At 37.3% G+C, this 12,774-nt stretch overlaps 2 protein-coding genes across 2 annotated transcripts; one reads left to right on the top strand and one right to left on the bottom strand.

Moving 5' to 3' along the window:
• The first annotated feature begins 1,678 nt into the window (after positions 1-1,678).
• Positions 1,679-3,587, top strand: LOC113752697 (polygalacturonase-1 non-catalytic subunit beta-like). The gene is made up of 2 exons (XM_027296777.1): positions 1,679-2,804; positions 2,835-3,587. The coding sequence occupies exons 1-2, from the start codon at positions 1,679-1,681 to the stop codon at positions 3,539-3,541; spliced, it is 1,833 nt and encodes a 610-aa protein (XP_027152578.1). The 3' UTR covers positions 3,542-3,587.
• Positions 3,588-11,293: 7,706 nt separating this feature from the next.
• LOC113752696 (transcription factor bHLH168-like) lies at positions 11,294-12,774 on the bottom strand. Its single transcript, XM_027296776.1, has 3 exons — positions 12,655-12,774; positions 12,040-12,333; positions 11,294-11,419 (listed from the first exon to the last, which is right to left on the bottom strand). Exons 1-3 carry the CDS (start codon positions 12,772-12,774, stop codon positions 11,294-11,296), a joined length of 540 nt encoding a protein of 179 aa, XP_027152577.1.

The raw sequence follows: 12,774 nt of genomic DNA, 5'->3' as shown, positions 1-12,774 counted from the left end.
TGGATTAGTTTTGATTATTTTCATCTGCCTTGTAGCTGTCACAAGATTTTAACTAGTCAATAAAATGCTATTTGGTAAATTTATACCACAATAATACCTTGATTTGTATTTTGTTTGTATTTTACATTTTTAAAAAACTAAAAATTCTCTAAATATGTTTTTCAATATATTTTTATTTTTGACCATGTTTTTATCTCATATAAAACACATTAAACAATAAAAAATATAAGCAAATAATTTTCATTCCAAATGCATTAATTTATTTTATTTCATTTAAAATAAGTATTGCTATTGGCATTGCGATAAATACATTGAGTTGCTTTTACTTCTTTTTTTTTTGTGAATTATCTAATTCATTTTAGTGCTAAAAGATCGAAATGTATAGCACAGTTGTGTTTAGATGCATTTATCAACTATTAAAGAAATAGTTATTTATTATGTTACAATCATTATGTGTGTTTAAGAATTAGCCAGGTATATTTTTGGTCATGAAAATATAAGCTTCATCTAAACCCATTAAAAAGTTGATCACAAGGGCTAAAGTGTATATATTTGGAGTTTAAGGGGGCAAAGTATTGTAAGGGCCCAAGTTCAGGTGTCAAAGTGTAATTAACCCTTAAAAGACAGAAAAATTTGGCATGGTGAATACAGAAATCAAAAAAGAATACAACATGTGATCTGCATGGGTAAAAAGAATACAGAAATCAAAATGGGTAAATAGTTGTGATCTGCATCTCTTCCCTTTGGCTTACTCTCCTTCCCATTTCATCATCCCCGACGCCACCTACCAAGTAACAAAGAGGGGGAAAAAATTTTAAAAGAACTTTTCCCAATGCCAAATTAAGTTCCCAACCACGTCAGATAGCATTTTTTCGCAACGGATCTTCTGTCTCACACTTTGTGTCATTCTCTATCCCATTTTTTATTATATTACTTTTTCTCCTTCATAAACATCATGTTTTAATTCTTTTTTGTTTTCTTAAGATCCAATAACTATTAATTGAGTAATACACAAAATTTAACAAACTCAAAAAAATCAAAATGCATAAAAAATGAGATTTTTTATGAATTTTCTGTTGTATTTTTTAATTTTCTATTATATATTACTTTTTTGAAGTTGTTGTATTTATTTTTTACTTAATTAATAGTTATTGAATCTTAAGGAAACAAAAAAGAATTAAAACATGATGTTTATGAAAGAGAAAAGCAATATAATAAAAAGTGGAACAGAGAGTGGCACAGAAGATTCGTTGCGGCATTTTAGGATACCGCAGAATATAGGAAGTGATTTAAGTGCATTAAAAAAAAAAGAAGTACTAATAATCGTTTCTCATATTATTGGAAACCACAGCTTTCACTATAAAATCAACAATCCGATGCCGGAGATCAAGCGCCCCTGTATTCTCATCCATCACCATACACTCTTCTTCCTTTCTTATTACACACTTACAGGATAAAAAAAAAGAGATCAAGCGATTACGAAAGAAATGCGCAAGCCAATCTTCTTCCTACTTCTGTTTTCCCAAGCAGCATTTTACAATGTAAGCAGCGGCAACCTTAGTAATTCCTATCTCATGGTCATTCTTGTCTAGGAAGAATGTCCAACGGCAGCATAACACCTTCAAGCATGTTTTTTTTTGTTTTGTTTTGTTTTGGGTGCATTCCTTCCTAGCTAACTATGATGATGCAGGTGGGCTTGTCCGGATCGGAGACGGATGGTCGCCTGAAGCTGGCCGGAGAAAACCCATTCACGGCAAAGGCTTCTTTGATTCGTCGCTGGGGAACCCAAGTCACCAATGACTTACCAATGCCAGGGTTTTTCCTCAACAAAGCCTCCCCACTCAACGCGGTCCAAATGGCAACTTTCTCAAAACTACTTGCCGATCAAAACTCCTTCTCAACTCAACTCCCAGCCTTCTGCTCCAAGGCCAACCTCCTCTGCTTCCCGGACTTATCCCCGAGCCTCGAAAAATACGGCAACGACGTTAATTTCGTTACCTACAGCGACAAGAACTTCACAAACTACGGCACCGACCGCCCCGGGGGAGTGGATACCTTCAAGAACTACTCCAACGACTTCCTCCCTCTCGACAGTTTCCGTCGGTACAGTCGCGGCTCCCTCGGCCACAACGACAAGTTCTCCACCTACGCCATTGATGGCAACTTGGTTGAGCAAACCTTCGACACTTACGGCACCACCGCCACCGGCGGAGCGGGAACCTTCACCAACTACCAGAATCTTGTCAACGTCCCCAATCTGAACTTCACCTCCTACTCCGACGATGCCAGTGGCCGGAACCAAGGTTTCACAAACTACATAAACAATGGCAATAGCGGGGAGGAAGATTTCAAAAGCTACAGTAAAATGGGGAATGGAGGTGAAAATAAATTCACCACTTACACGAATGACTCAAACGGCATTCTTTCGAGCTTTTCTAACTACGGTAAATCCGGGAATGGAATTAAAGATACTTTTACTTCATACGGGTTTGGCGGAAATGTGCCAGAAAATACTTTTACCAGTTATGGAGATGGAGGTAATGCTGCCACGGAAATATTCAAGAGTTATAGTGATAAAACGAATGTTGGAGCTGACTTTTTCAAATCTTATGCTAAGGACTCAAATGCCGCCAAGGCTAATTTTGCTAGCTATGGTCGGTCCGTGAATAAGGGTCCGGTTCAATTCACTTCTTACGGGGAAGGTGCCAAGAATCATCATATTGAATTTAAAATCTACGGTGACAATTACAGTTTCAAGAAGTATGCTAAAAATGGTGTCACGTTCAAGACCTATCTCAATGAAAGCTCGGCCGGTTTGGCCACTCTGGAGGCAGCTGGTGGCAGAAAAGTTAAACCTAACACTAATAATAAGTGGGTGGAGCCTGGGAAGTTTTTCAGGGAGAAGATGTTGAAGAGTGGAACAGTGATGCCTATGCCTGACATTCGGGATAAGATGCCTAAAAGGTCATTTTTGCCCCGAGTGATCGCCGCGAAATTACCATTTTCAACTAGCAAGATTCGTGAGCTGAACAAAATTTTTCATGCCAGGGAGAATTCCGGAATCGGTCGTTTGATTTCTGATGCGTTGAATGAATGCGAGAGAGCTCCTAGCCCTGGGGAGACCAAAAGGTGCGTTGGCTCCGGCGAGGACATGATTGACTTTGCAACTTCAGTGCTGGGTCGAAACGTTGTCGTGCGAACGACTGAAAATACTCGAGGTTCTGGGGGGAATATACTGATAGGTTCGGTCAAAGGAATCAACGGTGGGAAAGTAACCAGATCCGTGTCTTGTCATCAGAGTTTGTTCCCGTACTTGTTGTACTATTGCCATTCGGTACCAAAAGTGCGGGTCTACGAAGCGGATATACTTGACCCGAACACGAAGGACAAAGTCAACCGCGGAGTTGCCATCTGTCACGTTGACACGTCATCCTGGAGCCCCGGTTATGGAGCCTTCATTGCTCTGGGTTCGGGTCCTGGGAAGATTGAGGTTTGCCACTGGATTTTTGAGAATGATATGACTTGGGCTGTGGCTTATTGAACTTTGCACGAAATTTTTAAGATGGTTCTTAACTACGGGTGGGCCGAAAATGAGTTCCGGCGTTTGAACTCTCTCAATAAGGGTTCGTTTGGGGTAGCGTTAATCTATTGAAAAGTACTTTCCTTTTCTAACAGAGCTTTTAATAAAAGTGCTTAGTATGTGCTTACATGCTTTTAAATATATATTGTTTGAATATATAATTCAATAAGTACTTAGATAATATATAATTTGAAATTTTTTAAAAATATATTTATCTCTTTATTTAGTTGATAATATAGGATAAAATGATTAAATTAATTGTTCTATTTTTTTAAATCACAAAAGCTATTCTAAAAGTATCAAATTTAAACTTTTGCTAAAAGTGCTTTTAACATCAAAAGTTTCACTCCTAATTTTACGGAATAATATTCACTAAAAGCACTTAAAAGTACTTTTTTTTTAATCAAAAGTACCGCAACTCCAAACGGGGCCTAAATCTGATTTGTGGTTTTACTTGATGTTTTGTAATCAGAACTTCTGAGGGGAAAAAGAGAAATAGAAATGCAAAAAGCAAAGGAAAATTTATCTCTTTTTTTACCCAAAAAAAAAAAAAAAAAAACAAGGGATGAATGATACTTTACTCAGACTTGTTCCCTTTCCTTTGGTGGACTCAGGCTAACTACTACCTTTTTAATTTTTTCTTCTTGAGCCTCTAGTCTACTGTTAAACGATAAGTAGTCCAGTTTCTACATTTGTCGTGTACTGATAACCTTGATTTTGCTCCAATTGGACCTTTGGGCATTCAGAAGGGGGCCTAGTTTTTAAGGTCTAGGTCCAGTTTTCCGTTACCGAAGCAGAACTAAAGCCTGGGCGGCTTAAGCCCCAATCTGAACCGAACAGCACGTAGCAGAGAGCATAAGAATTTAAGGAACACGAAACTTGTGCATCCGTCGATTCTGTCCCTTGGTAGCAGGAGCTGCAGATAAAGAAAGTTCTCCTCTTTTTTTTTTTTTTTGAGGAAAGTTACATTAATAAACCTAATCCCAGAAGAAACTTCAAAAGCCGGCAACTTTTGAGCTCCTCCCTGGGACTTATAAACCCAACCCCAAACCCTCCCAAGAACCGATGTGGGATGGCAACCCCACAAGGGCAAGCCAGTAGGCCCGCTGCTACTAAGAAGTGACGACCCCCCACGAAACCCAGTATAACTATCCTATGCAGGAATTTACCTCTTGACCTTTTCCTAAGAATTGGCTTTTTTTTGACGAAAGTTAGATTAATAAATCTAATCCCAGAAGAAACCTCAAAAGCCGACAACTTTTGAGGTCCTCCCAAGGACTTCTAAACCCAATCCCAAACCTCCCAAGAACCGATGTGGGATGGCAACCCCACAAGGGCAAAAGAAAGTTCTCCTCAATCAGGGGCGATTGATTGCTAATGCCTTGTTTGGATTGCTTGTTTCCGTCGAAAAATATTGTCGTTTTCCGTGATCACATTTCGCTATCACCTTTTTCCCTCACATATATCAAATCGCTACAGTAATTTTTTCATAAAAAATGACGAAAAATGCAATCCAAACACAACCTAATTTGCTTGACACTTGCATGTGTACGCATCTTTCCGCATTATGTCCAGATCCATAAAATAGCAGTAGTGTATTGCATATGCTAACATGTGCTACAATCTGTTCTTTCTATAGCAACTCACATTAAAAGTTGCCCAGTTGCTTTTTCCATTTGGGTCTTCTACATTTAGGTTCTAACTGGTTAAAATGTCGTCGTCGGTCGCGTCAACCGCCGGGTGCGAAATGCAACATTTGATTTCCCTGAAATATTGGATAAGCATCACCAAGAGCCTGTCCTTTTCCTGCCACCACCGCCCAATTTACCTAATCGGATTATTCACACCATCATGAAGCACTTTCTTCTGTTTAGTAACGAACGGGCCGGGAAAGATCAGAGGATTAGTAGATCAGGGATCGATGCCCTTCACTCTATCTTCCTTCAGGAGATGGCCATTACGCTTGTTTTTTTTTTTTTTTCCATGGATACATTTATACTTCTAATTTGTCGATCAGCAATTTAAGGAACTTAAATGAGCACCTTCGTTCCCGAACTGAATTTCGTTACTGATTCAACTGATATAATTGGACTTAATTAGATTAATTATCTGTTAATTAAATCAACATCTTTTTCGTTTTTACCGCCATTGAAATGTGGAAGGCACGATTTTTTTTTTTTGAAGGGGGTGAAAGCGCTCAGGGGCCTTGAATAGGGCCTGGGAATTATTGAGTTGCTAAAAAGAAGAGCTTGTTGTACCCGTTTCATTCACGTATTGGTTTCGACTTTGTTTAGCTACGTTTGCTAATTACTCCTACGGTTATACTTTAGAGATCAGCATAAATCCTTTTCCTCGGGCAATTCTTCCTCTTTTACTTGTAACCCTCAGTATATTTGGACCTAGTAAGTTTTCCTTCAAGTCAAACTAAACCGATCAGTCTTGGACTCTGAATGCGATGTGTTTCGATTTTTGTTTTTTAATGGTTGTACGAGTGGTTCACGTGTCATTTTTCTTCACAGAAGATAATACGTACTTTTGGGCGGTTTGAAAATTTTCCACTTCACTTTCTAACTCAATTCTCCTCGAATGCTGCTGCATGCATTTACATCCATCTATCTGATAGCTCAGATAGGCAAGTCAATGGCAGCAATAGATGAATATGTTCCTACGCTATGCCCAGCTCTTGATGTTTCTTCACCAACTCGTCTTTTTGTTTCTTAATTCTTAGAGATTTCGGCTTCTCTTAAAATTCATAGGTAAGAAATTTTTCATCAATGACGTGAAAATAGAGCTACTTTGACTATGTATTGTATCTTCTGACCCCTTTTTTTTTGTGTTTTCAGAAAATTCATTTTTTCAATCATTAAAGTGCACAATTAGATATTTTTATTTGGACTAACTCCACATTGCACCTACGAACTTGTTTCCTAAATTTTAATTTTGTATATATTTAGACGCTAAACTCTCAAGTTTGGACATATTGCACCCTAAAATTTCAAGTTTGTCCAATTTCAATCCAATCAAGGACAATTTTAGTAAAATTAACAGCACAAAGGAGTCAACAAATCAATAATAAGATGCAGAAAGTGGTCAAAAGGTGCCCAAATATTGTGACAAAAATAAAACAACTCATTTTCATTAATTTATATAATCTTTTATTTCACTGATTTTGCTAACAATATTAGCGATTTATAACCATATAAATCAATGACAATGCACTGAAAGTGGTAAAAAAAAAAAGCTAAGAAATTGTACTTAGAACAAAACTATATAATTTTAATTTTATAAATGTAATTATTGATTTGATTTAAATGAGATAAACTTGAGAATAGAGGATACAAAGTGTCTAAAATTAAAATTTAGGGTGCAAAATGAAAAAATAGTACAAGTTGAGAGGTGTAAAGTGGAGTAAGTCCTTTTTTATTTTTATCATTCTAATGATTTTCATTTCACATATATCACATCACAATAGTGCCAAAGTGTTATTTAAAGAATTTTTTTTTGAAAAATTTCCTATTCAAACACATTGTAAAATGGGATGAGAAATACTCTTTTTTTTGCCGGAACGATAATATTTTTATAATATAATCTATTCTATTCTATTGAAAGAGTGAGTCCAAAGAGACTGTGTAAGGGACTAGCAGGTAAACAGACCTTACTAAATCAATGAATGGCCTGTCATTTCCTTTGAATTTCTTTTAACGCGGGTGTGATATATAGGTCGTGACTTGCGCAGACCCGAAGTACTTTGCACCCAGCCCAAGAGTTTTGTGAAAGACATACTCTTACGTTTATAGGTCGGATGTTGCTCGCTCCTCGGCACCCACCAGCAGATAAAAACAAGATGATATATGCGGGTCTACGCCTACCTTACTCGCAGATGATTAAACTCTAGAAGGAGGTGAAACATCATCTGTAACGCATTGAACCAATACTTTCTTGAATGGACTGCTTCACAAGCTCTCGTAACGGATTCGTAGGGACCTGGTCTGTGTACTAAGCCTCGAGATTCACTCCACCAGATATATCATGCGCGAGACGAAATCATATAAGCGTATTCGACACGACCAGCGGAACCGGTCGCGCAACTTCCGCATTTCAAGCTGGAACTCAGGAAAGAGTACTAACCTATTATGCCGGTCTATCGTAGCAAGGATGAACGATAGTAAGATAGGTAATGGCTCGTAACCAAATATATCCACTTCAGATCTTTGTACCATAAAGCCATTGATTCACATAGCAACGTCTTTGCTCCACGGCATGTCGTGCAATCCGGAAACTGTTCTGGGCCGCGGAAGCGCACTTCCACCTTGTCTAGAAGTCGTTTCTGGAGACGCCCTATGTATAGCTTCTATAGCATCTCTCGCTGTGATATTGAGAGATGTGTCCGCTCGTTGCAGATTCTCTCGCGTTTCATGGGTCTGCAGGTGTTTAAGGATTCCTTGAAGGTTTCTGGACGCTAACTACGCTGCCCAAGAGTCTATGAGTTGGTACGATGAAACCCTGCAGCAAACAAATCATAGATCTGATGTGAGTGCTACGCCTGGTGCGTGTCGTAGATATCATATTGTCGCTGGCAATCATCAAGAAGCACACGATTTGGACACGTAGAGAAGTGTCTCACTAGATATATCGACGAGCAGGTGTTGAGCCATGATGAAAGTTATGTGGGTACATGTAGAGAGGTTTTCCCACCAGTACCAACACACTTGAACTCCAGTGACGGGTTGTGATGATCACTAGGTTACGACGGTCGCAACCTCGGCGGTGTTTTTGGGTTGTTACAAAGCAAACGTCGTAATGAAATGTCATGGTTTTTTTTTTTTTTTCTTAAACATTCATATTATAACATAATAAAATATTACACGCTCAGGTAGTATTTACAATTTCACATCAATCCTATTGTACAGGCATTATTACTAGGTGTCTAGGCAATAATACTAAACCAAAATAAGCACGATGCATGTTAAGTAACAAGCGTCCAAAACTTTTTATGATAACACCCATTTATTGAGCATATAAGCCAGAGAACATACTAGAGGAATATAACAGCTCACAGCGCACATAAAAATTTATAGTAATAATGAGGAACAATGCTCAGGAAAGAAGATAAACTCATCAACCCGGAAGTTGAATGAAACCTTGAATAGGTTTCTAAAACATTATTTAATAAACGTCCCGCTATGAGCACATCATTATATCTAGCTTTCGTTACTGTTCAAGAATAATAGCGTTCGAAAGGTGATTTCGAACGAGACACGCATATCAAGAGCCACGTTTCCTTGTTTCCACGCGCGAGTGCATTGGTCAACACTTCTGTATAACTTCGAACTCCGGCAACTACTACAACCAATAGCAAAACTAAGCCTACCATTTCACTACTTCGATCACCTTCAACTTTAGTTTTCTCCTTCCTTGCTTTAAGATCTTCAATCCTTTCTTTTAGCTTCTTCACATAATCATACAAGAATTGTTTCATCAAAGAACTTTGCACGTACATTTTTTCACAATGAAATAATCTATTCCAATTTAGCACAGAAAAAAAAAGCGAGAAAAGATTTATTTCTATATTGCTGCTCAAACCATATGGTATCGGTATCCTTAAAGTTTCAATCAGTCAAAGTCAGAGTACCGGCCAAGCTTATAAATCCAACGTTATAGAAGCATGCAATGCGTGGTAATAGTTAGGGATGATAAGCGGAGGTAGTACTTTCGGATACCCCGTCCTATGGAGGCAAAGAAAGAGGGCGGGGTTTTTGGGGGAAGTGGGGGCGGGGGGGAATTTTTGCTTCCTCCCGCCATAAAACAGGAATAGGGACGGGGAACATTACCCTTTCCCATCCCCGCATAAATAAATTAAATAAAAAATATGCTTAAAAATGTGTTAGTTGCAATGTTTCAATAATTTATTTTGCTGATCCCTCCATCAATTAGGAAATTACTAGGTTCCTACTATATTTTCTCTTTTGTTCTTTGATTGATATCCAAGAAATGATTTGTGAGGGTTGAATTGAGGTTGCGACCTCAAGGTAACAAAACTGATTACAGTAAAAAAAATTTCCTGTATTTCAAAGTAAGGTTTTCGTAGCTGCTGAATGGTAGCTTTTTTGCTCCATCTCCAATTCTATGTAAAGTGCATACTGCTTTTGATTTCTTAATTCTTGTTGTAAAATAATGAGGAAAATTGCAGTAAATTTTATTATGCATCAAATTTGATTTCTTTTCCCATGAGCACCTCCAAGGAAGAAGCCAGACGGGAGGAGATTTTTGGCAATAGGGTAGGGGACGGGGGAGGGACCTCCTACTCCAAACCCGCCACGTTGCCATCTCTAGTAATGTTTGTCTGTATAGATTTGATTAAGTCTATCTAATAATTTTCTATGATATGATAATAAAGATTCAATATGTCAATTGTCACTAAATTTACCAAGGCACCATTTGGAATGAAGGAAAAGGAATGAAAGGAAAGTAGAGGATTTTACTTGAACAAAAAAGGAAGAAGAGTGGAGGAAACATAAGTCCATTTACCTTGTTTGGATTATTGAAGGAAAGAAAGAAAACTATCACGCGTCAGTTATATATTTATCCATAATTTAAATCTAATTTATAAACACATGATAGGTATTTTAGAAAATTTTAAACTTTTCGTTGATCTTGGTGTCCTTTTCCTCCATTTTCATCCACTTTTAGACAAAAACCAAGTAGGAAAAAAAAATTTATCTCCCTCTTTCCTCCTAATTTTTTCCTTCCCCTCCTCAAAAACCAATTCAACTATAAAAAATGTTATCCCTTCATTTCCTTTCCCTCCTGTTCCCCCAAGACAAACAACAAACAGTGCCCTAGATAAACTCGTATGGTATTGATAACTTTTTGCTTTTTTAAGTGGTGAAATATATTCGATCAATAACTTAGAAAGTACAGGAGTGCTTGTGATCCATTAACTTGATGCTTGGGGACGAACAGGGCGAACCTACCATTCGCCATGCTTTTACGAGTGATTTAAAAATGTATGAGAAAGTGTCACGTCGTCGTTCATTTTTGCAACACGAGCCTAAGCGTCCTTTTATTTTTCAAAGGAAACAAAAAGGTAGTATTCCTTTCCATACAAAATGGAAAATTTTATCTATGGCTATGATCTAGATTCTGAATCCCTCCCGTTAAATGTGCCTGGTTCAGAGATGAATTTCCTTTTCTTGCTTTCAAGTAAAATGAAGTAGAAGAAAGTAAGATAAGGAGAAAGAAAATGCATCTTTAGGTAATCAATAATGAGTTAATCTTGTATACAATCAAGCAATATATAGACTACTATGGTTAGATCCATATCACACATACAAAATTTAAATTTTAAATTTAAATTCATATTAATTGTCAAACATAGAAGGATGATAGTGTATACACTATCATGTATAGAAAATTAATTTATTAATAATACGCATAACATTATTTTGCAAATTACATACAAACACCATACATAGTTTCACATGGAGTGGGAAACAAGATGCATGGAAACTAACATTTTGCACTCCATTTTTTGTTGCTTACACTTTTATCATTTATTTTATCATATAGTCTAATAAATAAAAACTATATGATTAAAATGACAATTGAAATGTGATTAACAAAAATGAAAATCCAAATAACATTTCCCTGACATTTAAGAGACAACATGTAGTGCTCGTAATAGTGATCAGTTTGATCCACTGATTTATATCCTCATCCTTCAAATTGCAGTGGGCACAGAGTTCCCCCTAGGGCTGGAGAAGCAAATCCTGCAGCTGATAGTGTCTTCAACCTCTGGTACACTCTTGAAGTCTCTATACCGATTCTCGAAGAGTATGCCTTCAAACAAGAAATAACTATCAGCGAAGTGCTCATCTTAACCTTGTATCATGGATCATGGCTGTTTTACAGCTGATAATTGTATATGCAGTAGCTGTTGCTAATATTGTATTAACTTTTTTCTGCACAATTTTCTAAAAGGAGTCGTTTGAATAATTTCACGATCTTGGTTTAGTTTAACCTGGGATATAAACATAAAGCAATTTAATTAGTCTTTGATATTTAAAACTTCTTAGTTTTATCATATCATAATATTCCCCAGAAAAATAGTTGGGTTTTACTCTACGAAAACGCTGGCAGAAACCTCATTTAGCTGCCAGTATAAGGTCAAAAACCTAGAATTTCGGCTTCCCATCTTGACCTTCAGCTTAGAAGCTATGTAATCTCAAAAGATAATGTGATTAACGGACTATGAGGTGGAGAATGATGCGACCCTATATATATGTGTGTGTATATATACACACACACACATTAAATTACCTAAACAATTAATGTCACAAAGTAAAAGGGTTTATGATAATAATGCTACGTTACCAAGCGCCTTCCTTTTTTGATTCCATTTTCCAACCCACGCTACCACCGGAAAAGAAACAGAAACACGAGAGACAACGGAGATCAACCTGGGAAGAAATTGTATAGAAGATCCTGTTTTTCGAAGTTGAATAGTTTGCGCTCAGTACTTGAGCACCTTCTTCCTCAAGAATGCTGATGACTTCATACAACGTGAAGCCCTTCTTCAAGCTGGTAACCAAATTCACTTCAAGAATTGGACCCTTTTCACTCATCTCAATGGCTGGTAGCACCAAATCTTCTTTCAGCTCTTCCTTTTTTGCGTTCAGCTCATCTATCCTTTTCTTAAGATCTTTCACATAAACAAAAGATTGCTCCACTAGAGCAGGTAAAGTCAATTTCTCCTGCAATATTTAATAGTAAACACAACACCTCAAAATGCCTGTAGTCACACAAAGATCAATTACGTCAAATAATTAAGCTGATTTTGCCAAGAATTCTATCAGATTAACCAGAGAAAAACGACTTGGCAGGTGGAATTTTTTTTTTTTTTTAATTTAGGATTTATCAATTAGGATACAGCTTGTCACAATCTGCTTCTTAAGATACTCAAATTAAAAGACTCGAAAACTGGAATTTTATTTCGCCAATTGTTTACATTACTATGAACTCCGCAGTAAGTTCAAATTTAAAAAAAAAAAAAATCTTTTGACTGAAATGCAGACCTGGGAGGCAAGAGGTGGGAGGAGAGAAGCAAGTCGCGAGTAGAGATTCTTGAAGTGCAGCCTTCGAAGCTTCCCCTTCACACTCCGACCGATTTTGCATGAGACACCTTCAGGCTGCAT

Source organism: Coffea eugenioides, chromosome 11 (assembly GCF_003713205.1).
Source record: "Coffea eugenioides isolate CCC68of chromosome 11, Ceug_1.0, whole genome shotgun sequence".
In the NCBI taxonomy this organism is placed as follows: domain Eukaryota; kingdom Viridiplantae; phylum Streptophyta; class Magnoliopsida; order Gentianales; family Rubiaceae; genus Coffea; species Coffea eugenioides.
This window is presented reverse-complemented; position numbering and strand designations above follow the sequence as displayed.

Bases quoted from the DNA above. Each gene is read 5' to 3' on its own strand.
- LOC113752697 (XM_027296777.1), top strand. From the start codon at position 1,679: ATGATGATGCAGGTGGGCTTGTCCGGATCGGAGACGGATGGTCGCCTG. The intron at 2,805-2,834 runs GCTCGGCCGGTT...CTCTGGAGGCAG, and splicing joins CAAGACCTATCTCAATGAAA to CTGGTGGCAGAAAAGTTAAA.
- LOC113752696 (XM_027296776.1), bottom strand. From the start codon at position 12,774: ATGCAGCCTGAAGGTGTCTCATGCAAAATCGGTCGGAGTGTGAAGGGG. The intron at 12,334-12,654 runs GTCTGCATTTCA...TAAATATTGCAG, and splicing joins TCCCACCTCTTGCCTCCCAG to GAGAAATTGACTTTACCTGC. The intron at 11,420-12,039 runs GTTGATCTCCGT...TCTTGTTTGAAG, and splicing joins TCTATACAATTTCTTCCCAG to GCATACTCTTCGAGAATCGG.